Source organism: Polistes dominula, unplaced genomic scaffold (genome assembly GCF_049000335.1).
Source record: "Polistes dominula isolate Pdom_NZ unplaced genomic scaffold, Pdom_raw_medaka contig_12, whole genome shotgun sequence".
NCBI classification, from domain to species: Eukaryota; Metazoa; Arthropoda; class Insecta; order Hymenoptera; family Vespidae; genus Polistes; species Polistes dominula.
In genome coordinates this window covers 449,867-477,473 of record NW_028301116.1, presented here as the reverse complement: position 1 = coordinate 477,473, position 27,607 = coordinate 449,867, and the positions used below count along the sequence as shown (strand labels likewise).

General features: G+C 29.5%; 2 protein-coding genes and 1 long non-coding RNA gene across 5 annotated transcripts in view; 1 reads left to right on the top strand and 2 right to left on the bottom strand.

The window, feature by feature from the left end:
• Positions 1–80: 80 nt before the first annotated feature.
• LOC107071262 (uncharacterized) lies at positions 81–16,367 on the bottom strand. The gene is given in 45 exon segments (XM_089176946.1): positions 81–1,068; positions 1,189–1,324; positions 1,434–1,693; positions 1,774–1,920; positions 2,008–2,196; positions 2,281–2,418; positions 2,493–2,573; positions 2,660–2,884; positions 3,006–3,477; positions 3,571–3,668; positions 3,738–3,785; positions 4,574–4,717; positions 4,799–4,882; positions 5,573–5,659; positions 5,760–5,822; positions 6,757–6,852; positions 6,928–7,074; positions 7,219–7,308; positions 7,412–7,471; positions 8,025–8,120; positions 8,238–8,396; positions 8,506–8,605; positions 8,697–8,773; positions 9,305–9,349; positions 9,431–9,565; positions 9,633–9,728; positions 9,832–9,942; positions 10,040–10,180; positions 10,258–10,353; positions 10,989–11,126; positions 11,267–11,317; positions 11,398–11,415; positions 11,666–11,688; positions 11,691–11,793; positions 11,886–11,975; positions 12,488–12,577; positions 12,711–12,833; positions 12,941–12,979; positions 13,051–13,101; positions 14,735–14,909; positions 15,024–15,064; positions 15,213–15,258; positions 15,329–15,525; positions 15,587–15,769; positions 15,928–16,367. Coding segments are annotated over 45 exon segments (5,406 nt in total). The 5' UTR covers positions 16,138–16,367; the 3' UTR covers positions 81–861.
• Positions 16,368–17,196: 829 nt separating this feature from the next.
• The window catches only part of LOC107071271 (rho GTPase-activating protein 20), a 36,659-nt gene continuing 26,248 nt past the window's right edge, over positions 17,197–27,607 (top strand). Inside the window, exons 1-5 of one of the 3 annotated variants that reach the window (XM_015330132.2) lie at positions 17,197–17,896; positions 23,020–23,209; positions 23,928–24,112; positions 25,470–25,515; positions 25,627–25,799. In XM_015330132.2, coding sequence (XP_015185618.1) covers positions 17,705–17,896; positions 23,020–23,209; positions 23,928–24,112; positions 25,470–25,515; positions 25,627–25,799 — 786 coding nt within the window. In that variant the 5' untranslated portion in view covers positions 17,197–17,704. Of the gene's footprint in view, positions 17,897–23,019; positions 23,210–23,927; positions 24,113–25,469; positions 25,516–25,626; positions 25,800–26,094; positions 27,316–27,607 lie in introns of those variants that run through there. The other 2 variants (XM_015330131.2, XM_015330133.2) reach the window with 2 other exon arrangements.
• On the bottom strand, positions 21,080–22,802 carry LOC149031039 (uncharacterized). The gene is made up of 2 exons (XR_016178099.1): positions 21,932–22,802; positions 21,080–21,509 (listed from the first exon to the last, which is right to left on the bottom strand). It is a non-coding gene; the product is annotated as an uncharacterized LOC149031039 (long non-coding RNA).

The window sequence follows — 27,607 nt, the reverse complement described above, 5'->3', positions numbered from 1 at the left end:
ATTTTCCGAACATATCCCTAAGGATAGAAACGATATTTTTCTAAAAATTGCTTGGGAAATTTTTGAGGTTACTAGGTGAATAAATTGATATATATATATACTTTTATTTATCATAATAAGAATTAATATTTATAAATTCAAGTATATTTATCTTGCATGTGTGTGTGTGCGTGCGTTTATCTTTCAGAGACAATTTATTTAGTATAAAGTGCATTTGCGCATCAATAGGATTATTCTATTTAACGCATCGTTACTTTCTTTCCAATATATGGTATACAATGGAAAACACATATAACTTTTTTTTCAGTACTTTACTTTTACATACTACTATGGTTAGTCCTTAGTATTATATATTATGAATTAATTTTTTAAAAAGATCAAATTTAAGTGATTTTATTCAGATGCATATTATTTGTATTTAGGATCCACCTAAGTCTGATGAGGTATTTAACTTTGACCAATGCGAATTATTACTCGAAATCTTTCATACAATTTATATGGAAAATCTTGCATTAATTCGACTTGCTTGTTTACCACACTATAATCTTAAAATGAGCCTAAATGGTACAACCAATACTTTAGAAGATGAATGAGACATTACCTTTGTATTATTTACACGTTGATCATTGAGAAAAATAAAGTCATTCTTTTTATATGATTAATACAAATTATTATTAAAATATACAATCACGAAGATATATAAAAAAACAAATAGAGTAGTATATATTAATCATAACATTAAGGCATAGATTGTTTGCAAATTTCAGTGATATATAATATTAATTATTACTCTATCTTATTATTCTATCATACATCGATTTTATTCGACTATGCCATAATGACAGATTTTATGATATACTGTCATTTGCTTGCAGATGATTGATAACCACAATCTCGATTATCATCTATTCCACTATTATTCTTTGATGATTTATCAGCTACATTTGCATTCCACCATTGATTATTTTTTTTCAATTGACTTGTTAAATATTCTATCTTAGGAAACCACCAAGAATTGCCAAACACTGAAGTGCGACGTATAGATTTAATCGGGCATAGAGAAGATTTCTTAAAATATAAGAAAAAGTTGAATCTTTTTTTCTGCTTACTATTTTCTATTACGATATTTACATGCAATTTAATATATAACGTGAAATAAGTTGTAATAATATTAAATATAATACATACACCATAGTTTTGAGTCAAATATGAATATCCAACACTTTTAGTATTTTTTCCAATTGTTGTTCTATGTACTTTTTTCAATCTTTGTGTTAATATATTATTCAGTCTTCTTAGTTCTCTTATTTTTATTAAGAAAGTTCTATAAATTAACATTTGTAATTAAATAATGTTTAAATGAAATATTTACCTACTAATAAAATTGATTTTTAATTATAAATACAATGGAATCTTTTATAATAGATAATTACTTCTTTTCGTGTCCAAATTGTTGTTTTAATATTGATAATTGCTGTTGTTTAATTTGTAACTTTGAAACAAGACTTTCAACAAGTTGTCTTTGTTCTGCCATCCATGTACGAATACACGAGACCATATATTGGGATTCATTGCAAAGTTCTGACCTATTTATTACTGTTTCAGTTAATTCTGCTGACACACATGCTAAAGACTTGTCTTTTGATTGACATTCCTTTTTCAACTCCGTCAAAGATTGGTGCATGTTATGTAACTATAAACAGTTACACTTTTCAAAGTTATATTAGTGAAAATAGAAGTTAATATTTAGAAAACATAGTAAATATATCTCACTTGATTCGTAAACTTGTAGTTGTCTTGTTCAAGTGAAGTTTTTTGCTGCACAAGAGTATAGTTTTCATCAATACATTCTTGTAATTGTTGAGTTAGATGACAACTGGAATTGTCCATTTTTTGGTATTTTTCTTGAAGTTCATAAAACTAGTTCATATAAAAAATAAGTTCATATAAAATAATAAATATATTGTTAGAAACATATTATTACTGTTTAATTTATTATTGACTTACATCTTTTTGTGTAGTCTTCAATTGATTGGCAAACGATTTACACATGTTTTGTGTTTGGCAAAGTTCAATATTCTTGGAAGATAATTTCTTTTTAGTATCATTTAATTCTTCATTAAGTTCACATATTAAATTTTCCAATCTAGCAATTTTTCCTTCTAAAATTGAAAGCTTTGAGCAATACTCTGTCTCCTAAAAAAAAGTATATTTTAAACGATTAAATATGTTTTTATAAAAATCACAAAACGAATTAAGTATAATACTATAATTTATTACTGCAATTGTTAATGATTCTTGCAACTCTGCCTCTCGTCTTGCGGATTGGATCAATTTTTCTTGAGCTTTATTATAATCTTCAGCAGCTTCATAATAATTATTTTTCATAAAAGATAACTCCGTCTGAGTTTCTTTTAACTGCAATAAAAATGGTATATTATAATTTTCTTAGAACAAAAATGAAACATATAATTTATGAGTACTGATACCACCTTTTTCCTTAGCAAATACAAATCTTCTTTTGTTTTGTTTTCCAATACAATGTTTTCTGTTTTTAAAATTGAATTTTCATTCTGTAAAAATAGAAATGTAACATTACTATATATACAAGAAGCATATTATAATAAAGCACATATACATTTATAACTTTATAACATACTTTCAATACTTCATAATCTGCTTCTAATTTTGCCATGCTATCAGATTTTTCTTTGAGTAACATTTTTATTGATAAAAATCTTTCCTTAAAACTTGTGTATTCAGATATGTATCGTCTAACTTGTTGTTCAGATGTATGCAATTTTTGTTGCAATTGGTCTATAGTTTGAATTTGTTTTCTTATTAAAGATTCATTACAATCAATTTGTTGTTTTAGATTTTTTATCTATAAAATAGTGCAATTAAAAGTATTAATATTTAATATGTAACTATTTGTACACTATATATTGCTTAATTAAAAAACTATTTCCTTTTTTTTAATATATTAATTTATAAATAAACATTACTATTCTCTCCTCTTGTCTTGCTTCCAAATCGATGATATATTCCTTAAAATTAATCTCTTTTTGTTTAGCAATATTTAATTCTACTATTATTTCCTCAAATTCTTTAGTTTGTTTTTCTAAACTTATCTTTAGATTCTGATTTTCATATCTTAAACAACAATTAAGATCTTTTATTTCTTCTTCTTTTATTTTTAATTCTTTTTTAAATGCAGCTAAATCTAATTTGTAATTTTGTAGTTGTTTCTTTAAATTTTCATTTTCTCTTATTATAATTTCAGTCTGAGCTTGTGATTCATCATTTTCAAATGAATTTTCTAAATATTCTTCTTTATCTAATATTGAAGAATCTTCTGAACTATGGTTCAGTACAAGATTTTGTGTCATACAACTCTTGTGTGCAATATCCACTTTACATTGGATGCATTTATTTTCGTATATATTTTTTTCTTTCTTGTCCTCGGATAACATATTTCTGGAAAATTATATTATAATATAATTTACTATTTTAAGGTGTAAAAGAGTGTCCTGTGTGTGAAAAAAGTAAAATCGATTAATTCTGTAATACTTTAATTCTTGCAGTTCCTGATTCGTTTCTTTCCACAATTTCTTTACAGAAATATATTTATTTTCCAAAAGATTATTCGCTTGCATTAAAGTATTTATCTGTAAAGTAATAAAAATGTAACTGTACAATGAGATTTTGATGAACTTGTAAATAAGAAAAATCGTTACCTTATATATTAAGGCTTGAAAATCATTTGTACAAAGCTTCAGTTGACCCTACAATAATTAAATCAAATTATTTTCTTCATAAATATATATAATTCATTATAGTAGTAATAGATAACTAAAAGATAAATATTAGGTCGAGTCATAAATAACTTCCGTTTTTATGAGACAAAAAATAGCGTTTCTGCCACTAATAAGTGCACGACACTTTTCATGGAGTTTTTTTGCACTCTTTGCAATTGTTGGACCTATCTATTGGATTTTGCTCCAATATTACCTTTTAAAAGGTTTATCAAAGTTGGAAAGACGTCCTGCACTCGGTTCGTCTTTTAAGGTCGTATTTCCAGAACGGAATTTTACAAACCAATTTCTGACTGCCCTATCAGTTATCAATCCTGCACCGTATATGCTGCATATTTTTTCAGCTGCCACTTTAGTGCTATTGCCTTGTTTCAATTCCTAAAGCATTACATGTCGAATATGCACTTTTTACTATACATTTCAGTGGTTAAGAAAAACATTTAAATATAACATTGACTACATAAAAAAAGTTGACAGAAGACTAACTGAATCCTCATCTATACAGTGATATCAACAATTCGTTTGTTTTGGTGACTTATAGTAGGTAAATACGAAAAAACATCGGAAGTTACTTATGACTCGACCTAATAAATACCTTACTATTACTAGATTTATTATTCATATTAATAATTTCTATAATATTAAATTTTAAACTAATAATGTAAATTTTTAAATGTTAATAACTTTATAATTTATTTAAATCAGGAATACACACACACATAAATTATATTATATTAGCATGAATCTTATTGCTATACCTGTACAGCACTTAATATGGAATAATATGTAGTATGTAAAGATGTAACTACTAAATGTTTATCATTAATCATGTACTCAATTTTCAATTGCAAAGTGTTTATGGCGTCTCGTTGCAATTCTAATAAATTTTCTTGTGCAGCAGCCTTCATTTAGGAAATAACATATTAATATTATAAATTTAGAAAAATACACATAAAGATTAAAGAATTAAATATTAAACTTACTTCTGCGAAGCAGTTGCTATATTGACTCTGAGTTTCGTCAATAAACATTGTTAATAATTGAATTGTTTCATCTTTAACAAAATCCTGCAAAAAAGTTAACTTCCATTCAACATTTTATTTGTAGTTTTTAAAGTATTAACCATTATAAAATGTATAATAAAAGCATAATAATTCAATAATTAGCGCAGTTTATAATATAGTTAGTTAAATGTCATACACTTATTTAATAAGCACTTAAGAAACTTATATAATAAAGTGGATATAATTGTTAGATTAGAAGATTTGATAAATATACACACCTTTTTATTAACTTAATGTTATTGTAAATAAAATAATACATACCACATGCATCGCGAATATCATAACACACTGACTTCAACTTTTTGTAACACATCACGCTTATGCACTCACAATTAATTACTCATTGCTATATTCGGAAAGAGATAATAAGAGTTTTGTATTTTCGCATTGAGTATAGCATTGAAAAATGTTTAAAATTCATCGTGTCAAAAGAAGAAATAAGGCTAGGCTATTTAGAAATATCTCATTTGCGTAAATTACCATTTTAATGATAATATTTGAAAAATATTTACAATAATAATTACTATTAGTACATACATACATACATACATACATAGTTCTCTAAGCTTCTTAGTATACTTTCAAATCATTGTTCAATATGTTCATAAAAGCAATTTAAACATCATGCACATTCCCGTGACCGAATGTTGAACTCGACGAAATCGAACTCCACAGTTCGTTCACATCACTTACTGCTTTATGTCCCATACTATCTAAACATCTTTTGGCTTCAACCACAGCATTTTGCAAATGTCCAATTGTCTGTGCTTGAAGTTCATTCTGTACAGGATACAAGAGATGTATATGATATTAACTTTATAAATACATTATTATTTTTATAAATATAAATCATTCATAAATGTATGCATAGAGTACAGACCTGTTTCGATAATTCTTTTTTTTCTTTTTCACATTGAGCTATAATAAGATCCTGCATATTAATCTGAAAAAAAAGAAAAAAAACCAATAAAATTGGTACTACATAATGTAGTACAAAGACATTTATTTTTTACATACCTTCATTAATAACTCTTGGAAATAAAAATATATTACTTTGTGCTTCGTTCATTATTCATAATCACATTTAAAAAGCAAGATAGAATACCGCGAGTTAAAAAGTTTATGACAATTAAATTCAATTGATAAAATAATATTATTATAGTTTATATGTAACGAACAATTTGAAAAAAAGAATATGCGCTGTAGATGTGATCTACTATTAGTGTATTTAAATATTCATGCACATCCAATATAATTTAATTAGTTTATAAATTCGTTTCTTAACCAGTTAAGCGTGTTTGACGACTATATCCGTCATGGACATGTGGCAAAATTTTGTGTTATGACGTCTCTATATCTGTCATGCGTAAAAGTTTGTTACAATTTGATGTTTAAATTGTAATTTTGGCGAAAACTAAATTACATTCGCAAATTTTAATATGTTTAAAATGTTTAGAGGTCAAAAATAAAAAAAAGTCAAGAATAAATTGTTAACTTCTATAAATATTCGATTTTTTTCTCTAATTTTTCCTTTTATTATGTATAAATATATGTTCATATTAAGAAACAGTGTGTACATTACTAACAAAATTGTTCATTTTCTAAAAAAAAGTCGTCTTTTTGACTATCCAATATTTTAACAGCGCCACTTACTTTGTGTTTGACGACTATATCCGTCATTGCTTGATTATCGCGACACACACCAGAGCGCACTCTGCGCACAGATCGCCACGCTTAACTGGTTAAAATTATTATTTTTTTTCTAATAAAATTGTTAATCTTAACTATAACTTATAAAATAACAAAAACGTGTAACGTTTATAGCGTTTACGAGTTTTTTCATAATTATAAAAATGCAATTTTTCTATAAGACTTACCTTTTCCTGTTGTTTTTTATAGAGACTCTTAAGTTCATTTTGTGTTACTGCTATAGAATCACTCTGGATCATAACTACTTGGTTCATATTTTCTAACTGAAATAAAATGTATGCACATACATATTCACATATATATCTATAGTTATTATATCTATTTAATTTTATACTTACAAGTTTATCTTTGGAACACAATGTATTTCTAAGATTTTCTATATCTCCATAACATTTTTTTAATTGTCCTTCATATTTTCTTAATTTATCAATGATCGTCATTACCGAAGTTACTGTAGTACAAGGTTGAGCAGATCCTTCACGTACCTAAAAATTATTTCTTTCTAATATTTTCTTGTATTTTCACAATATATTTTTTAAGATATAAATGTTATAAAATACTGTTCAATATTTTAGAAGTGGTGCTAATAATACGAAGTAATAAAAACATTCATCTGATTTCAAACATACCAGCAGTTTAAGTTCGCATTCAATATCTTGAAGACCATTTTTTGTAGATTGTACTGCTTCTTGTAATATATTAACAAGCTGAGTTGTATTCTGTAAAAATGAAAAAGTTGTAGTTAAAGACAATTACGTATCTTATTTAAAATGTTTCATAATATATATTTTTATTAAAATTCACATTAATCAAAGTTATTACCTCTTGTCTAAATTGGTATCCACTACACATAGATAATTCTTCTGGAGTACATTCTATATGCTTTTTTTATCAAATAAAAAATAATATACGCTCATTATTTGTATATATATTATTTTTATATGAGTAAGTCACATTTAATAAGTAATGCCACTTCATTTTGTATGGGAAGTGCAAGTTGGAATATTTTATGTGTTAATATTTCAGTATTTGTTTAAATAATTTTGTATATAAGAGGAAATCAAGTTCCATGAAAAAAAAGGCTGCTTTAACCCTTTCGCACCGGCTGGAACATATGCTGTCCCAGTTGGAAAAATTTTTCAATCAATTCAAAACTCAATCGTGAAATCACTGTTGTTGATGGTGCACTGTTATGGGGACATTTATGCGTCTCCAAGTTCTTCAATCTTTTAGGCATAAAATTTATTTTATCTAATAATCGCTTGGAGGAGAAATGAACTGATCTTTGTAGTGGGACTCACTCGGACTGATTTTTCGCAGTATTGAAAGGGTTAAATACATTTCTTTTCAAACCATTCCATTATTAAAACTGACTGTGATATTCCAACATGCAATTTCAATAAGAACAAATAAAATGTTCATATATGCTTCTTACAAAAGGTTCCAAAAGTTTCCTTGACTTTTGAAGCTCTGTTTCACTGTTATCTAAACTTTGTCTTAATTTTGATTCTACTTCTTTTTGTATTTTGATCTGAAAGTATATAAAATAAGAAATTTTTATTCCATTACTGTTTTTTTTAAATGTAATTTCTATTTTTATAATATATATTATTATATTAAGAAAAAAGAAAAAAAATTTATTACTCACGATATTTTCTAATTCTAAAATTCGTTTTTTGTACTCTATACTATCAACAGAATGGGAACGTCTATAATTTTCTGCTTCTATTCTTACAGAAGATAATTCTTTCTCCATTGATTCAATATTATTTTTCAGGAAGTGATTGGCTTCTTGTTTACATTTAGTCTGAATATATAACAAATAATAAATGTAGAAATCAGTAATAAAATATGTTAACTTATCACAGTATAACATTCAGCATTAAAAATAATTTAAAAAATGTTAAGTTCATCACCTCGTGTTTTAAAATACGAAGCTGTTCCTCCAAATCTATTATGCGACATTTACATTGATTTATTTTATCATCAGATTTTGCTTGACATGCCTTCTGTAAATGAAAAAATTAGAATTTCATTGCATATGCATTTTATTTTTGAACACGACAAAATAACGTAAAAATATATAAATATATTTTCATACCTGTAACATTTTTCTTTGTAATCATCATATTCCCTTCTTAATTTATGTATATCTTCCTTTGCTTTTAATAATTCATTAATTGTCTAGAATTTATATCATAGATATTAATTTTGTACAAAAGTTAAATTTAAAGTAATAATTAACTAATTAATATTCAAATATACGTAGGTTGGAATTTAAATAGTGGCAACTATTTATTTACAACCGATACAAAAGAGTTACATGTTTGCACCTGTTACTGTCCTCCAAAGTAGTCACCAGCGTTGTGTAAAACCCATTAGCAGAGCCTGTTCTGTTGATGGTGCGAATGGAGCGGTCCTACTGCCTGTCGAATCTTGGCAACAGTTCTGAAGCGAATGTCACGATGGGTTCCGCATGAATTGACGGAAATGCAAAATTTCTTACGCCGTATCGTAACACTGGATGAGACATGGCAGCAGACCGCTCCATTCGCACCATCAACAGAACAGGCTTTGCTGACGAGATCTTACAAAACGCTGGTGACTACTTTGAAGGACAGTAACAGGTGCAAACACGTAATTCTTTTATATCGATTGTGAATAAATAGTTGCCACTATTTAAGTTCCAACCTACGTATATAAATTATGTATTACCTGATTTTGACATTGTAAATCCGCTGAATGATTCATAAAATCATCCTAAAAGAATGTTGTAGTATTTTATTATTGTAATATTTCATTTTAATTGTTATTATTGCATGAAAAAAATATATTTAAAACCTGTTCTATCGTATTCCAGAAAGTTTCCAAAGTATCTTGCATCTTTGTATGTGCATTATCAATTTCTGCTTCAAGTCTTCCTAATTTTTCTTCTTTTTCACAAAGAATTGTTTCATCCATTTCATTATGCATTAACTAAAATAATTTGGTTGAAGAACAAATATTGCAATAAATAAATTATTACAAAAATAATAATTCTTACAATTGTACTCATGCGTTTCTGCAAATCTTGAAAGGAACATGCTGTACAGCAAAGTTGTTCTTTCAATTCTATTGAATTTAACATAAGAAAACAATCCTAGAAAAATATGTATATATAAATTATAAATATAGAGTATTGAACATTTCATTCATTTTGATTCGATAATCATTTTTATTTACTAAATTTAAATAATGTTTACCTGATTTTGAAGAGCTTGAACATGATTAACTACAAGATCAACTTTATCAAGCATAAAGTTTAATAAATCATTACACGTATACATTTCTATGCATTCAGGTAGATTTTGATCCTAACAAATTAACGTAAAAAATGAAAAACAATATTAATAAAAGTATAATTTAAAAAAAAAGGAGTGTAATTGATTATACATATTAAAAATATTGTACCCTTGATTCTTTGATTTTTTCTTGTATATTATTCACATAATTAATTAATTCAGATTGGGCACGAATAAATTCATTTTGTACATCTTTTAATTTTCCTTGCTCGACTGTAATTCGTTCAATATGCCTTGGTCTTTCTATTTGCTATACAATAAATTAAAAAGTATGGTTATAAAGAACATATATTATTTTTTAATGTAATATAATGATTTTGACCTTACTTGTAATTCCAATGTATTAATAGTTTTTAATACTGTTTCTCGCAATCTCAATAATTGTTCTTGAGTATCTCTGACCATTTCTTTTAGTTCAGTGTACTAAAAATATTACAAATGAATATTATATTGTGCAATACTTTTATAATTTATAACTGAAACTAATAAGGAAAATCATCAACTGGTCCTCCTCAATTACGATAAGAACTGATGTATATATATATCATGATTATCTAAAGTATATAGTATATATATGTTTTGTGAAGTCAGTAGTTGACTTCGGCTGTCCCCGAACCAGTCCGGGACTGTTGTGCATATTACTTCGGGCTGGCCGGCATGTTTGATCATCCTCTTAATTTGTTTGTCAGTCGTCTAGACATCGTCTGTTCGTTTTTGTATGAGTACGTGCGTCACATAACGCCTCACGTCATCCCACTTGTCCTGGTCCAGAGTCATAGCGGACATTATGTTGCCCGGGGTCAGATCTCCTGTCCTAATTCGTAGCGTCCGTCTGGCGTCTGTCCACCGCGGGCACACGAAAAATGTGTATTCCGCGTCGTCCTATGCATGTCCGCAGTATCTGCACGACGGGGACGTTACTTTCCCCATACGGTACAGGTATCTGCGGAAGTATCTAAAGTATAGTACTAAACATACACCAATTTCCATCATGATTAGGGAAGACCGATTGGAGGGTACGTCTCTACTAACAATTTTAGACAAATATAAGGATATACTTTTTGATGCTGAGCAGTGAATGAAGAAAGAATAGTACTAATTTCTTCACGAATGTCTTCTGTTGCTGCTTGAGCTTCAACAGTACATACACGATATTCCTCCATTAATTTAAATTGTTGAGTAGTAATTGGATTTTTCTATGAAAAATTGACCAAAAAATAATAATAAATAATATAAGAAAAACAATCAAATAAATCTATAATATAAAAGATATCAAAGATGAATAAAAATAATATATATAGTTTAATAATTATAGATAAAATTATAGAATACTTACAATAATATCTTTTGACATTTCTGTGATATAATTATTCGTTCTATTTTGTATCTATAAAGATAAAATAAGCAATGTATATTCCCTATATTTAATTTTACATTTAAAACATTATAGATATTTAATGTGTGTACCTCATTTTGTTTATTTGTCTGAAATACAAAAATATAATGTAATTATATAAATTTTCTTTGCTAGTATGCAAGTGACTGTGAATACTTTATTAAACCTTTGCATTCGAGAGATTACTATCGGTCAACAATACATACATGCAAAACAATAATCTTAAATATGTCATCGTATTACGTCATATGGAAATTCTCGAGCTGCTGATTCGCCCGAACGAACAAGGACTCGAGTGCAAAGGATTCAAATTTATATTGTATGCAAAGTTATACATACAGCAAATTCCATAATCTCAATCGCTTTTTTTTTTCTTTACATATTCTGAAAATATTTTCAATATCCTTTATTAATTTGTCTGATGTATCATGCATCCATGTATCCACACTTTTATCTGCATCATGTCTCTGTAATAATAAGAAGTATTAAAATAAAACTATATTTTCGTTAAAAAATAATTCATATTTGTTATTTAAACTTATTAAAATATAATACATACATGTTCTTCATTTTGCAATGTATCGTGCACGCATTTCAATTGGACTTCAATATTTGCTATAGAATGTTGTATGGTTTCTTCAGTTTGCGACTGTAAAAAATATACTTCCTATGATCCAAATTGTTATTAAACTTTTAATGGAAATTACAATGGAATTTAATTTACAAAATTAATTGTCAATAAACATTTTTCCTTCAAAAAGAATCAATGCATTATTGTGTTTATTATATTTATTCAATTGTAAATCATTACAAAAGCACTGCATTACTTTGTATTATATAGTTAAGAGTTTATGATATTTAATAATTTTGCTTTTATAATTAATGGATTCCTTATAAAACACACGAACTCTTCTCTTTATCACTCTACAATATTAGAAATACTGAAAAATGTTTATTAATTATAAGTGTAAGATAATAATATTTCATAATCAGACAGTCATGAACATTTATTTACTTATTTAGTTCCAATTCAAGAGATTTATAATTTAAATATTATTTTATAATATTTATATATATAAATGCTTTTATGTATGTTATTTAAAAAAAATGATCTTACTATATATTTTAGATAATAATGAACGTTTAAATGCATTAACTTACTTTATCATCTTTCGAAGTTTTTAAAATGTTTAAGATTTTTGTAATATTCTGTATCTTTTTATAAGCAGCTGTAAAATTATTCTCACATGTCTGTAAATATATCACATTTCATTATATTATAATATTATAATTAATTAAACATATTGAATTAATAAAAGCAATTTTATAAATCTTCAAACTCATTTATACAATTTAGAAATATTTTGATTATTTATTAACTTACCTCAACATTTGTCTTATTTAAGCGTACTATAATTTTCTTTAACTCTGACTTCAAATCATCAAGTTGTTCTTCTTCTCTTTGTAATAATAAATTTGTCTTGGAAAAGCAACACATAATCATTTGCTAAAAATAAAATTCTGTATGTTATAAATATTATTAATAATATTAATATATAAAGTACATATGTAAATTGTATAAAATTGAATTAAATCAAATAATATAGAATATACCTGATATGAATTAGTTGGATTACTTAAAGGATCTGTATCCTATAAAAACATTATTATTATATGAAATAGAGACAGAAATGTTATTTTCAATGCAGCATACTTTTACTCACCAATAAATAAGTATCAGCATCGATTTCATCTTTCGGTGCAGAGAAAATATTCTGAAATTATATAGATTAAAATGATTTCTCTTATTTCGTCAAAAAATACTTTGTATGTATAGATAAATATATAATGGATACATATAGAAAGAGAGATAATATTATATCATAAATAATAAGGCAACCATGCTGAAAATTGTATATACAGTGAGTCAAAGGAGTATTCATAATCGCTCTAACTGTAAAATTCAAATAATTGATATTGTCTCATAACGCAAAACTTCAAATTCATATACACATAAACTTATTTTAGGAATATGTATTAAACTTTTAAATTGATATCAATTTTATTGCACAGGTACAGATGCTTCATGTATACTTATTACTATCACAACATATATTTATTACTTCTCACTGTATACATTATTTCAATATATAATCTATTTTCATTATATTATCATTTGCTCAACATGAATATCAGTAGTTACTTGTTAGAAATGCTCATGATTTATTGACTTTTTAATTGTGTTGTATGATAGTATCTTTACAAGCTGGTGATAAATTTCTAATGGATTTTGTAATATTTTTGTCAATATTTCGTTGTCTATTAGTTTTTTCAATTTCCGTTTTGTAAATGTTTTGTTTAGAAAAATTATCTAGATTAGTTGTTATAGTATTTTCTAACTGTGAGTTAATAATGGGTATATTTTCAGTAGTTTCTTTATGTTGCACTAAAGTATCAAAATTATTCAATGGAAAAGATGCATGATCTTTGCATTTGACAACCTTATATAAGTGACATGGTATCATAAATTCATTGCATAAAATATTTGAGAATCTTATATTACCATTAGCATTGAATTGTCGAGGATAATTTGATACACAAGAACACGTAAACTATAAAACAAAGGATTATAAGATAAAATACCCAAAATAAAATAGAGACTGTAAGTGTACCTTCAATTTTATGAATTCCTTTCTCATTTTTTTAATAATATCATCTCTAAAATTGATATCATAATTATATTGTTCTTTTAATTTTGCAATTTCTTGGTTCAAAGATATTATTAACTTATTTTTGTTTGTTATTTCTATGGATAATGCTTCACGTGTCTCCATAAATTCCTAACAATAGCATACATAAATGATGTAACGATTAAATTCAAAAGAGCATATGGAAAAATAAATATAACAAACCTTTTTCAGACTATTCATTTGACATTTTATTTCCTTAATCTCTTTATTTTTTCTTTTTAACTGAGAGTAAAAATGCGTCATATTTGTTATATTTGACTCGGTATCTTGTAAATGTTTTTGAAGTTTTTTAACTTCTACACCATTATCAACATATTTACTTTCCACTATGTCATCGATTAAGATTGTCTGAACGATAATAAAAGTTATAAAACTATCCCTTTTTTTTTAATCAAAAATATGTAGAAACAATACAAATGAACTAAAAGTATTAAGTTTTATAATAGTAGTTAATTTTTATATATCTAATTCTTTTAATATAAAACGTGGCCTCTTGGTACTACTGTATTGTCTTTTAATATATTATATTTTAATTTCTATTTCAACATGATTGCCTATAGAATGATTAACAAACTATAACTACAAAATAAATGCCTATTATTGCTGTATCAATTATCCCAATTAATCTTTCTATATCGTGGATTAAAAAAAAACTTACATTATCAGAATTTGTAGGAACTGATGACGATCCAACAGTAATATGATTTGCTTGCTGAGATCTTGGTGTATGTTCATTACTAAGACACTGGGCATCGGAAACATATGTTGTTACAGTTTCTTCTCTTGGTAATTTTTTGTAAATGTCAGCATTTTCTTCAAATTTCATTTGATACCTGCAAAATATAATTAATATATATATAATGCACTTAATTATATGATCTTAATTTACAATTAGTTAAAAAGGAAATTAAAACGTTTCATTTAATTCATTAATTATATATACTTACATATCAATATTTTTATCATCAGCTTCTAGTTCTGCAACTTGCTATTTAAAAAAATATAATTTATTCAATTGCCATTACTAGATACAAGAATGCTTAATTATACAATAATTTATGATTATTGATTATTTAATTATTACTGATGAATAAATAAGAGGGATTGTAAAAAATTATGCTTTAATTTAAACATACCTTTGAATTTATAGTGTTATCTATATTTAGTTGAGTGCATACACAACTGTAACAAACAATTAAAACAATAAAAAAAAGCCAATAATAACAAGTCACTTTTCCCTATTTATACTTACTCAAGAGGAGTTGGAATATCATTAGGATTAATAAAATAAAATTTGATACCATCAAGACTCCAACAATTATTTTGTTGAGCTCTTTTAAGCAATTCTAATAATCCTTTGATATCAATCCATAGAAAATCAATTTTTTGATGGAGATACTTCTCATCGTCTTCTAGTTCTCTGATGCGATTTGAGAGGACGTTTAATCTCTAAAATAATATTAATATTTTTACATGTTACAAGATAATATATAAATGTATAACAAATTACCTCCTCTGATTGATTTGATAACAAAATTTTATCCGAAACAACTTTAGACGACTGTTTTAATTTTTCTTCTAATATTTTGACTCTGTCACTAGCAGTTTGTTCCAGATCTTGTACAGTATTAACTAACATAATATTCTGTTCACCTAAGTCCTTAATCCATTCTGTCATAATTTTCATTTTCATCTAAAATTAAGAGTATTATTTTGTTCATCTATACTAAATTATACTAAGAATTTAATTTCAATTTAATAAAGAAATAAATGTTGACATAATGAACGACATAAACAATTTTATGCTGGAAATGAAAGTAAAAGCATAAATTAAATTATAATTAATCTCACCGATACACGATCGAATTCATTAGCTGATTCTGAATCGACTTTTTCAATACGAGCTTCATACAATTTACGGAACTCATTGAGAATCTGTAAGCTTTCTGTTTCGCCGCAAGTTTCTCCAGTATTTTTATCAATTGCTGTGCAAATTTGCTCACAATTTGGCAAGACAGAGAGGTTCGTAGAATCTTGGACAATGGTACTGACCGTATACATGGCACAATTGGCAAATTGTACATTAAATAGAATTATTAACACCTCAATATTCTTAAAGTTAAGATCTTCTTATACCCAGAGGTGGAGAATAATAGTAATAATTCTGATGCTGTGAATAACAACAAATTAAATCGCCATTTTTTTATAAATGGCGCGAGCAAACAACGGATGTCAAGGAAAACTTTGAAGTGTAGGTAATTGTAGGTAATAAGTAGTAATATGCGCTGTAAGAGAATATTTTTTTTTCAATCACTCATAAATGTTATTGACCTCTTACGGGGGGAATTGCATCAAACAATCTCGATGGTAGTTAATGCAGAAATCTTTCATTTTAAAATAATATACCGTAATAGATCACATATTGAATTTAAAATAAAACATTTATACATTTTGTTCTTATATTGAAACTATAGTGTTACTTTTGGTAGTAATAAAAAAAAACAAATAAATTAATTTAAATAATAAAATAAAGTTAAAGTAGAGAATATATCAACGATCGATAATACCAATTTATAATCTCATTTCATTAACATTAGATAGCGCAAGTGTGTTACTCTTGTATAACTAATTGTGAGTACGTAATGTAAAGAACCATTTAATTTTTAGAGGGAATATGATTTGAAACGTTGTTTAGAAGCATTGTTAATTGTTTATCAAAGTATTTAATAGGTATAAGAATTACTATAAGATCATGAATTAAATAAATTTTTTCTGTGTTCTTTACATAAAACAAGAGAAACTGAAAAAGCAATAAAAAGAGGTTATGTTTAGACCTTAGTTAGTGTGATATTATTTTATCTCGGTTAACCTGATAATAGTATAAGTAAAATGAATCAATTTTTTAGAACGAAATTCATTATGTTAAAGTATAATCATGGATATATTAAAAGAAGTTTAAAATCTATTAAATATATAATAAAATTGGTTAATTTATTTAATAAGGAAATGAGTTACGCGTGTAATTGTTATTTAAAAAAGAAAAGGAAGAAAAGAAGATAGAGATAGTGCGCGCGAGAGAAAGGGTTAAAGAGAGAAAGAGAGAGAGAGAGGGAGCGAGTAACGTGGTAGGAAGTTGGTCGCGATTGAATTTCAGTCGAAGCGCGCCAGGCAAAGCGAACGTGGGTCTCTCGAGTGGGTTACCATTATTTTTTGTTCATCTTCTATTCTATCTCTCACTGCGATTGCGCATGAGGAGAGCGCGAGTTTGATGCTGCGCGCGCATGTTCTCTCGATTCTTCCTATATATATATATATACATATACATATACACATATTGTATATACAATACTTTAGCGGTCAATCGTGAATAAACAGCGTGCAGTATTTATTCCGTATCTTCCTCGATGATTTTTTGGACTACGACAAAAAGTAAATAAAAGTGAAATAGTGTGGTGTTGTTTTTATGTGAAGTGTAATGTGTTTTACTTGTTACTCGAGATGGATGGATGCATCGAGAAAAACGAACGAGGATTAGTGTCTTCTTCTTCTTCAAAGAATTCAATAGGGTGATGATGATCTTTTAGGAGCAATTTTGATGAGAAGATAAGAGAAACCAATTTAAACGAGAATGGAATTTGGCAGTTACAAAGGGACCGGATCACGCGTCAGAATGCGTAGACGTGCAGAATTGGGAAGACGTTTAACGAGAAGACTCTCATTGGTTGCAAAAATGCCGGCTGCCATTCTTAACAGGGCAAATCCTCCCGAACTTAGATCAATCGAGATCACTGCGATCGCGCCAGACAAAACACAACTCACCGTAAGTTTTTATATCCATCATTCTCTCGAGATACATTTTATTCGTAAGTGAACACAGACAAAAAAGGGGTCACGTGACTTTACTATCCTTTTGCATTGTTTTTTTTTTTATTTATTTTAACGAAAAAAACGCATCTCTAGTTCATCGATCGCGGAATAAATAAATTTAATTATGATCGTTAAATATATCCTCGTAATAATTTGTGAAATTAATTTTTTTACAGTATTTTTGCTATTTGTAAACATTTCACTTTGTTTTATTCCCTTATCGTACGTGTATATATATAATTATGTATTATATTCAATTTTATGAAACATTATAATAAATATGCACGAATATCAATATATATATGTATACTTGTTCTTTATATAAAGTAAAAATTTATAAACGAAACTCTCGCTTTGTAATATCAGCTGTTATGGATTTGTCGCAATGACCGTCCGCCATCTTTACGTATAAATTTTAGCGATCTATAATTTCTATTTTAAATAGAATTATTTATTTCGATCGTATAGGCTTATATACCGTAGCATATTATTTTTATTTAAATAAATAATCTAATTATATATATATATATATATTCATAGTTATTAGAGAATAGTCTGGATAACGCTTATAAAAATTCTATACAAAACATAAGCATTTATATATAGTCGAAGTAAATTACGCGATTTCTTGAAAAGAAAATAGTTGCAACAAGTAGTTAATGTTATGTTAAAGTTACGTTTATAGAAAACTAGAGACAACAGGACATACGTATCGATTGAGTTTTACAGAGCGGTTTCTCGGTGATATTGAAGTCATGCAGAGAGCTTTCACCAATGTTCTTACGTCATCTTTGAAGAAAGGTGACGACTCGTATCGGAGTTTAGTCGTCGCAAATATTATTCTTAAACAATCGGAAATGTATAAGGCTTGAAATATAATTAGTCGCTGTATTATGCAAAAATCTTATTTAAACTCATTTGATAAGATATTAATCTTTTAATCCCTATATTATCTCAATAGCATATCACATTATTTCAAATTATAAGCCAATTAATAAATTAGGAAGATAACGCGATCATTATAATATATTTTTTTTTGTAATCATGTTGGCAATATTTCATGGAATTTAAAAGCACTTAAATTTACATTAACGTGCATCATTGATTAAGGAATATTATTGTAGACTCAACAGTACGATTGACAGATTTAAACGAACGACTGTTATAGAATTAAACGAAGGAGAGAAACAGTGTTGCGGACAGTTACGTATAAAGTTCAAAAAAGTTCTAAAGGTCGAGAGTGGAATGATGGTATATATACGTGTGTGTTTACGTGTAAAAATATCTAGACAATTATAGTTGAGATCCAGTTATAGTACCTTTGTTATTTGCTTATGCAATAGCGACTACCGTACCGAACATAAGGTTTCGTCGATCCTTCACAATTTAAATGTCATAGAATAACTGTGCTTAGTTTTTGGTAAGATCACCGATTTCAAAATAAACGCGAAAGAATTCATTTATAATATTGTTGATCAAACTTTTTTCCAATATATTTAATTACAGCGATTAGAATCACAACAACTATTACCTTTTCAGTATTTTTAAAAATTAACAAAAACATTGTAGTAATATTTTGTTGAAATCTCTTAGAAATAACTCTCTAGTTTTGGTGTGCAAGCTAGCAGCTATCATTTTACGATGCACAAGTTGAGAAATAGCGATTTAGAATATCTATTGCGTTTGCCAATAAGTAATGTCGGCGCGTTAAGTATTTTTAAATAAACAACGCTTAAATAGTTTAAATGAAAAACATTGATTAACAATTCGATATATAAAATTAGAAAGGTATCATATGAAATGACGGTACTTTTAATTATAGGTAAAATAGGCGTATATCTCGATGCAATCTGTATGCAATCTCTAGTTGTACCTTCTTAGGAGTGACCTTTCTTAGCTCTCTTCCTCGAAATGTTGCTCGATAATACTTCATGCTAATACTCTTTCCGTGTAGCTCGATCGCGTGTGTTCGATCTTTTCGATACGACATATGCACACACGTACGGTATTTAAACATTCCTGGGAGAGAGAGAGAGAGAGAAAGAGAGAGAGTAATGTACTCTCGATCGAAAATTTATTAGTGCGAGTTTAGTTGCATTTTCCATCGCGTATAGTTTAGAATCTCTGTTGTTAGAGAGACGAGAGATTTTCCTTCCATTCTCTTTCTCCACCCGCAGTTTGTAGCGGTGTATATGCGATACCACACAGTGAACCGCGATATTCGGTTCAAGAGCTATCGAGCTTACGGTCTCTCCTAATGGAAACAAGCCGTACACCAATATCGAAATACGCAAGTCGTAACCTTACGCCCATGTTTCTTAACGTATTGCTGATACAGGATACGCGTTACGATTTAAACCTCGCGAGTTCTGTGCCGCCGACAATGAGTCATCGTAGATATCTGCTAATTCCGATATACAACCGCTCTCCTTTCTATATGCATTATACGAACGATCCTGCTCTCGCTATAATATAACATTCAAATCATTTAATTTAAAACGACCCGAACGTATATTTCATTTTCAAACGATTGGATAAATTAATGACCAAACTTTGACCCGCTGTTCCGAAGAGAAATTCGACGTTTATTCAATTTCATATTTATATATACGCCCCATTCCTATCTCCAGTTAATTGTAATCGTAAAAACGATTTATGTTTCTCTTCCGTTTCTTCCGTGATTCTTTCAATGCAGTCATATTTTACGTTTTAATTAAGCGTAGAAAAGTCTAGTTGAAATTTACAAAAATCCATATATCTTTTTTCTTTCTTTTTCTTTTTCTTAATTTATGTTATGCACATACATTAAATAAGTACCATCCGCTCGTATGATAGAGAGCAGATTGCACTGCGCATATCTTTGTATGCATCGTTGCATTGTTTACCAATGACGTACAATCGAAAACGTCCTTCAATAGCTAATAATAAATTCTTCTCTTCAAGGACTCCAATTCGACACTATCGCTTAGAATGAAATCAACTTCCAAATTATTATTTCTATGTGAAACGTGTCGTCGTCGTCGTCGTCGTCGTTAGGGGGAGGACGGAAACTCGTTATCTAGATTTCTATCTGAAATCATATCTCTTCTGATTATAAAATTGTATTTAAAAACTAATTATTAAGATTATTCATTCGTATCGTTAATATTAAATTTATTCAATAATCTCTCGTTGTTAAACTTTTGAACTAACGGATTAATATTAATATCGTAGTATTGAGAAAAGTTTTCCAAAGTGATAAGATGAATATATTGATTTGTTTGGTTGAAAATTCTTATTGCGTTCGCATTGCAATCGCGTTTACGTTTGCGTTTGCGTTTGCATTTGCGTTTGCATTGGGACGGACGGCACGCATGAAAGCGCAGCCGTTTGCTTTCAATTCTATTCTCTTGGTTCTCTCTTTAATCCGTATTCTGTAGCGTAGTGATAATACGCTGGATTGTGTTGCGTCGTTGGCATCGGACGTGGTATTATGTTGTGCGACTATCGACAGAGTTGGTAGGCGGATTTTTATGTAAATCCATGGCGCATTTTACAAGGCCACTAGCGTACGATCTTCATCGATCCTACCAAAAGAAAAAACAAATAATAGCAGTCAAATTAATAACTATTTTCAATTATTTCCATATTCGTTAATATTATATTTTACGATGGTATATAAATTATCCAAAATTCTGCCATTTTTCTTCCTGTTCGAGCTAATATTATTTTTTTAACGAAACTTTTTCTGACATGGGTCAGTCTTCCTCCTTATATTTATTAACTTTTTCATACATTTTTATAAAAGAAAGTTGTTTTAACATAGGATCAAATTATTAAATTTCATCAGCATGCGTACTATGAAAATAAACTAGTGTTTGTTTAGTGTTATTTTTTTTTCTCTTTTTCGAGGAAGGGGCAAGTATTTAAAGCGATCACGAAAGAGAAAACTTGTAAAAACGAACAGGTAGAAATCTGACATAGGAACCCACGCAGTTTTTATATTCACCATCGATGACATCAGTCGAAAAGTTTAGAAGAATATATCGGACGATTTCTCGAAGGTTTTATTAATAAGAAGTGTCACATTATATCGCGATTTTAAATCGTGATTTGTGTCCATTTCGGAAGTTGGGGAGGAAAAAGTAGGTGGATGGGGAAAAGGAAGAAGATGACGCAGCGAGACGTCATTTCGCTCCTAATTTTCGTGTTAATTTAATCGAGTCAAAAATGGATCGAATTGGCGACTTGGAACGGATTGGAGAACTTCGTTGAGAGATGTTAGATACTATTGTTTTACTTAGCACAACTTTATAGGAATTCCTGACGAGACTGTTTCCGAGTGGAAAGGATAGTTTTCGAATCGGATGTTTAATGCATCGCATGCATTTCGATTCGCACACCGAATGTCGATTTTTCATCATTCACGTTTGTTCTCACGCGTCGCGAGATTAGTCGCGTGGGATGACTGTGTAAACCGTTTTCCATAAATTTATACAGATCTTTGATTATTTTTTCGAAATTCTGTTTCTACTTTCTTTTAATAACAAACTTTCTTTCTTTCAACACTTTCAAGGTATCTGAAAAGATGATTAAATATACTCGTAATTCACGTTCGATAACACAAGATAAACGAAAGATAATCGTAAAGAACACAATTAGAAGTAGACATTGTCTTATTAAAGCTTCCTCGACGAACTGAATTCCCGCGTGTAATTAATCGTAACGTCGAAATAGCCCCGGTCGCTCCTCCTTTCGGCCGGACGATATAGTCTTCCTCTGCTTTGATAGATGTAACGATGTTCCTCATTGTCTTGTAATGAGATTGGGAGCGACAGGATGCTGCTCTTACGTATACTCTTCTAACGGTCTTTAACAAAAGTTAGAGTTTTTTTAAAGGCAGAAAATATTTAATTTCTTGGTACAAGATTTAAATAATAGATAAAACAATTTTTCTATTACAATAAAATACAATATTTTTAACTACAATTTTTTAAACGATTACAAATCAGCAATTGAATTACAGCAATTTGAACTTTTTTTCGTTATAGCTTTTATAATTTGCCAACATGTATTCTTATAAATATTTCTTTTCAGTTATCTGCTTCATCTCCGGGAACTATCTCTCCTATTGTCGCACCAGTTCTTTTAAAATATCGAGTATGCAAACCAAAATTATTACTCGCTGGTTCAAGAGCCGAAATCGATCCAGCAGCCGACGTGGCACTTCTTCACGGAGAAATTCTGCTAATTGAAGATGCAGCAAGGCAATACGATCCGCGAGGTGGTGAGTATTTATGATATAATGTATTTTATACGATGAAACGTATCACAAGGATTGATTAATGCGGTTCTCAAATTTTCATAAGATAAACTAAATGCCAATCTCTTATTTTCAAAGTCTTAATCGTATTAATATACAGGGTGATAAGATAAAGGGTTCGAAACTTAGATGGCTTATTATATTCATTAATTGCGAGAAAGAATTTAAAGTGTTCTAGCATTGATCTTAAAAAGTAACCCTCTTTACGTAAAATCAATGTTTATAATGAATAATTGTAAAAAATGAATGGAAATATTAAAAGAAATAGTATCGTTTAGTAGACACCCGTTGAATTCGCCAACGTGTTTACGTTATGACGTCTGACCTGCAACTACCTCGAATAGTTTTACAACTCGGAGAGAAAAGTAAACAAAAGTAGTGATAAAAGTAGGGATAAACATAATTCGATTTTGAGAATAATTCGGTGACTATTATTTACAAAAGAGCTTTTCTTTCGCAGTCTTGTCGAAGACAGTCTCACGGTAAGCCGTGTTTCTTCGAATTCATCGTTTTGTCGAATAAATCTGTGTTTTTTTAACATTTTCAAATATTTTATACAACGTGATCGATAAATAATCGCCGAATGAACGAGTATTTACCAAAATTACTTTTTCTTTCTAAATGAAATAATTTAAAAATAAAAATGAACACTTGGAATTTATAAACTATTGCCCTTTTGCAGATATCGATCGAAGGTACAGAATTACAGAGAAGCTTATGCACGCTGAGGAAGATTATCGAGAGACTTTGTGCAGCGCGAAAGAACTTTATGCCCGACCACTCGCTCGAACTTATCCCGAATTTCGCGATGTCATTTTCCAACCACTTGCCGATCTTTCAAGAGTCAGTAGCGAGCACTGTCAAAGGGTGAGCCAACTCTACGTTACGTTATAATATTTCGTCGGCACAATATTACGACACAAGTACGATGCCGGTGACCTTTTTGGCTCGATTCCAAATCTTATATACGCTATTCTAGCATAACACTATTCTATCATCTTTATGCTTATGATCAAACATTTCACAATTTCGAAATAGATTACGAATCAATTAATAAATGACTTTAATTGCTTTTATTATGCGTTTTGAACTGTACAGTCAATCTATCGAGGTATTTTGCGAATGATTTTGAATACATTTGAAATACTGATTTAAACAATTATAAGAATTACCATGTAAAGGATATAATTCTCAATTTGCTACTATTATCTCTTAATAGGATCTCTAACGTAATTATATCTTTGTAGGAAAGGACATTATAAGATGCATAAGCTATATATATATATATATATATACGGTATATATGTGAAATAGGAATCTTGAAAATAATAAGAATATCCTCCGTCATGTGCTATTGTAGCTTCTCATTGTACATATTCGCAATTTCATAATTATCAACGGAACGTACTTATGTACTACGCGTGTGCCCATCCGTCCGCAAACTTATTACAGTATCGAGTCGTTATGAAACGAAATATGTATTTTATTAGATATTTTTAGAAGTACTATAGTACAGTTCATTATTTAGAATGGTTAGTATAATTCTGATAATATATATAGCGCATGCACACAGTCACTTTCAAGGACCGTCTATATAAAAATGATACGTAAAGGAAACAGAAATGGTACATGCAACACATTTAGCTATTACTGGTTTACGAGTTGTTATAGTATTGCAATTAACAATGAAGATATGTATCATAATTATGATACATAAGATTAACAATGATAATTTGCATACAATTTATTTTATCGATTTGTTTCCAATAATAACAACGGTATATTCGAATTTTTACAATTGTTATGGTTTGCTTTTTTTTTTTTTAAATTTTACCTTTACTTTATTTCGTTATCATACGAGCATTTTCTATACGAAGTAGCATAATTCCGAACACACCTACCAGATTACTATTTATCGATGCGTGGTGATTCATTGTAAGATACGTTGCTTGTATGATAGATGGCGACACTTTACTATAAATTCTATATACGTATAGATATTTGAATTGGTTCTTGATTATTGAAATTTTAACGTTAAAAGAAATAAGAATAAGTTTTATAATATTTAGATAAATCACACCAAGAAATTAAAAAGAAAACTTTTTTTTATGTTTTTTGAATCGACGTCGGACTTGTCATATATTATACATGGATTTTCAAATTTATTTCTTGGTCATTGTATTTTAAGAACCTATTTTATTATGTATCTGTATTTTTTTTTCAGATACGCAGAGTACTCGACAATTGGGATGCCAGTACTTTCAAACAGAGTGAGTATATCAAATGTTTGAAATTTGTTGATAATCAATTAACATATATTATTACTTTTTCAAACATTTTATTGAATAATATTAAAACTTGTCTATATATTTTTTAAATAGGTGATTTATTTCCAAATTCCTTTTGGAAGTCTTATTGGGAATATCTGGAAAACTATGGTGAAGCTAGAAGAACCCTAGAGGAACTGAAAGCTTCTGAGGACACCCTAATACATTTTCTTACTTTGAGACAAGCTGCCGCGAGACATTCGCCTTTGTCTTTGCTTCTTTTACCGGTGAGTCGATTATTTTTTGATAGAACTAAGACATATTGCATTATTATCGAGACCTCTATCTTTATATCCAATAAATGGCTCGAAATACTTTGGCAATTGAAATAGAATGTAGACTTCTAATGGTAAGATATATTACATGATTGGATTTGATAAGGTACATGTTAATGATTTTGGTTTTTCGATATGGGTTAATGAAAATATAGTTGGAAACATGGTATTCGATTGAAAAGATATCATTTAGATCCATCATCGATCCATCAAAAGTATCCAGATCGATATTCGTTGACTGAAAGAGGAATCTTTTCTTGTGAATGTGAGAAGAGGGTAACAGCCTCGCTTGCGCACGCGCACGCAGTTTGCAAAAAGATTGGCGCGTGAACGTGAAACCCCCAGGCGAAGTAAGTCCTGATCGCCATGGTAACCGCGGACGAGGCGGGGAAGATCAAGGGTACTCGGGAATGGTCGGTCAGAGTCGTCGACATTCGGATTTGTTCGGCTTACCGAGGCCAACCGGTCGAATAGCGCACAGTGTTTGAGCGAACAGTTCGGTTCCGACCACGTTACATGTTTGGTCTATCGTTTCGGGTTTTCATAACTTTTCATTTCTCTTGATCTTCACATACGCCATCGTATCTCTTACACATTTTCGCATTAATATTAATCCTCTTAAAAGATAATATACAAAGCGAGCTTAATTTCGAAATAGATAGACGAATACAATTTTACTTTTTTCATTTTCGCGTGTGTACGCGTCTGTGCGCAACAGGTCGCCGACAACAGGTCGCCTGAGTGAGATGATGGTGGTGTGTTAGTGTGAACGTATACTCGTTCTTTTGACGCGTGTTGCAAGGTATGGATATGCTACCGGAAAAACATTCTAGGATAAGATAATAGTAGTCCTTCGTTGAGGAGGAGGAGGAGATGCCTCGATTGTTTTTTTGACAGAGTTTAATACGACTAAATTGTACAAAGAAAAATATTAAAGAAAAAGTAAAGAAGGAAGTAAAGAAGGATAGATAATAATTGGTCGCGTAAGGGAGAGCGGGAAGTGAGAAAGAGGGAGAGGGAGAGGGAGTGAAGAGTGAGAGAGTGAAAGAGTGAGAGAGTGAGAGAAAGATCCTTTGGATTCCCGAGCAAGGTCTTCGAAGGTCGAACGATGACCATGTTCGGTAGCCTCGTGCAGAGGCTGACCTCACCCGTGACCTCACCGACGAGTCCGAGACGTCGCTTTAAATCCCCGTCAAGGTGGGAGGTTCAAAGCGATCCCGAGGATGTTGATTCTGCTGCACCGGCCAGGAAGTCAAGAGCGAAACATTTGTTGGATAAACGCAAGAGCAAGAGCAGGTCGAGAGGATTGAACAACAGCAACGATGGTCCTAGCAGTAGCGGCGCTGTTGCTGGAGCACAGTCGGTTGCTTTTTCAGGCGGGGGGGACGTCGCCGTCGGCTGGCAGGACGTCGCCTTTCCACCGCTCCGTGGCACCAAGAGCCTCGGCAGGCTCGACGGTATGAAAGAGGTGAGAAAAACCTTGCGACTCTCTCTACTACTTCCTTTATCTTATCGCCAAATCCTATCCCAATCTTGCCCCAATCTTGCCCCAATCTTACCCCAATCTTACCCCAATCTTACCCCAATCTTACCCCAATACATCGGTTCTTTGGACCTTCCTAGAATCCTTTGCTAAGTTATTTAGGTAGAAAGATAGACGAACGAAAGGAAATTTCTTACTAAATAACTTTCCTATGACACACTCCTTCGAATTGCTAACAAGTGCAATACTTGCAAGACAGATCGATCGATGCATTCAA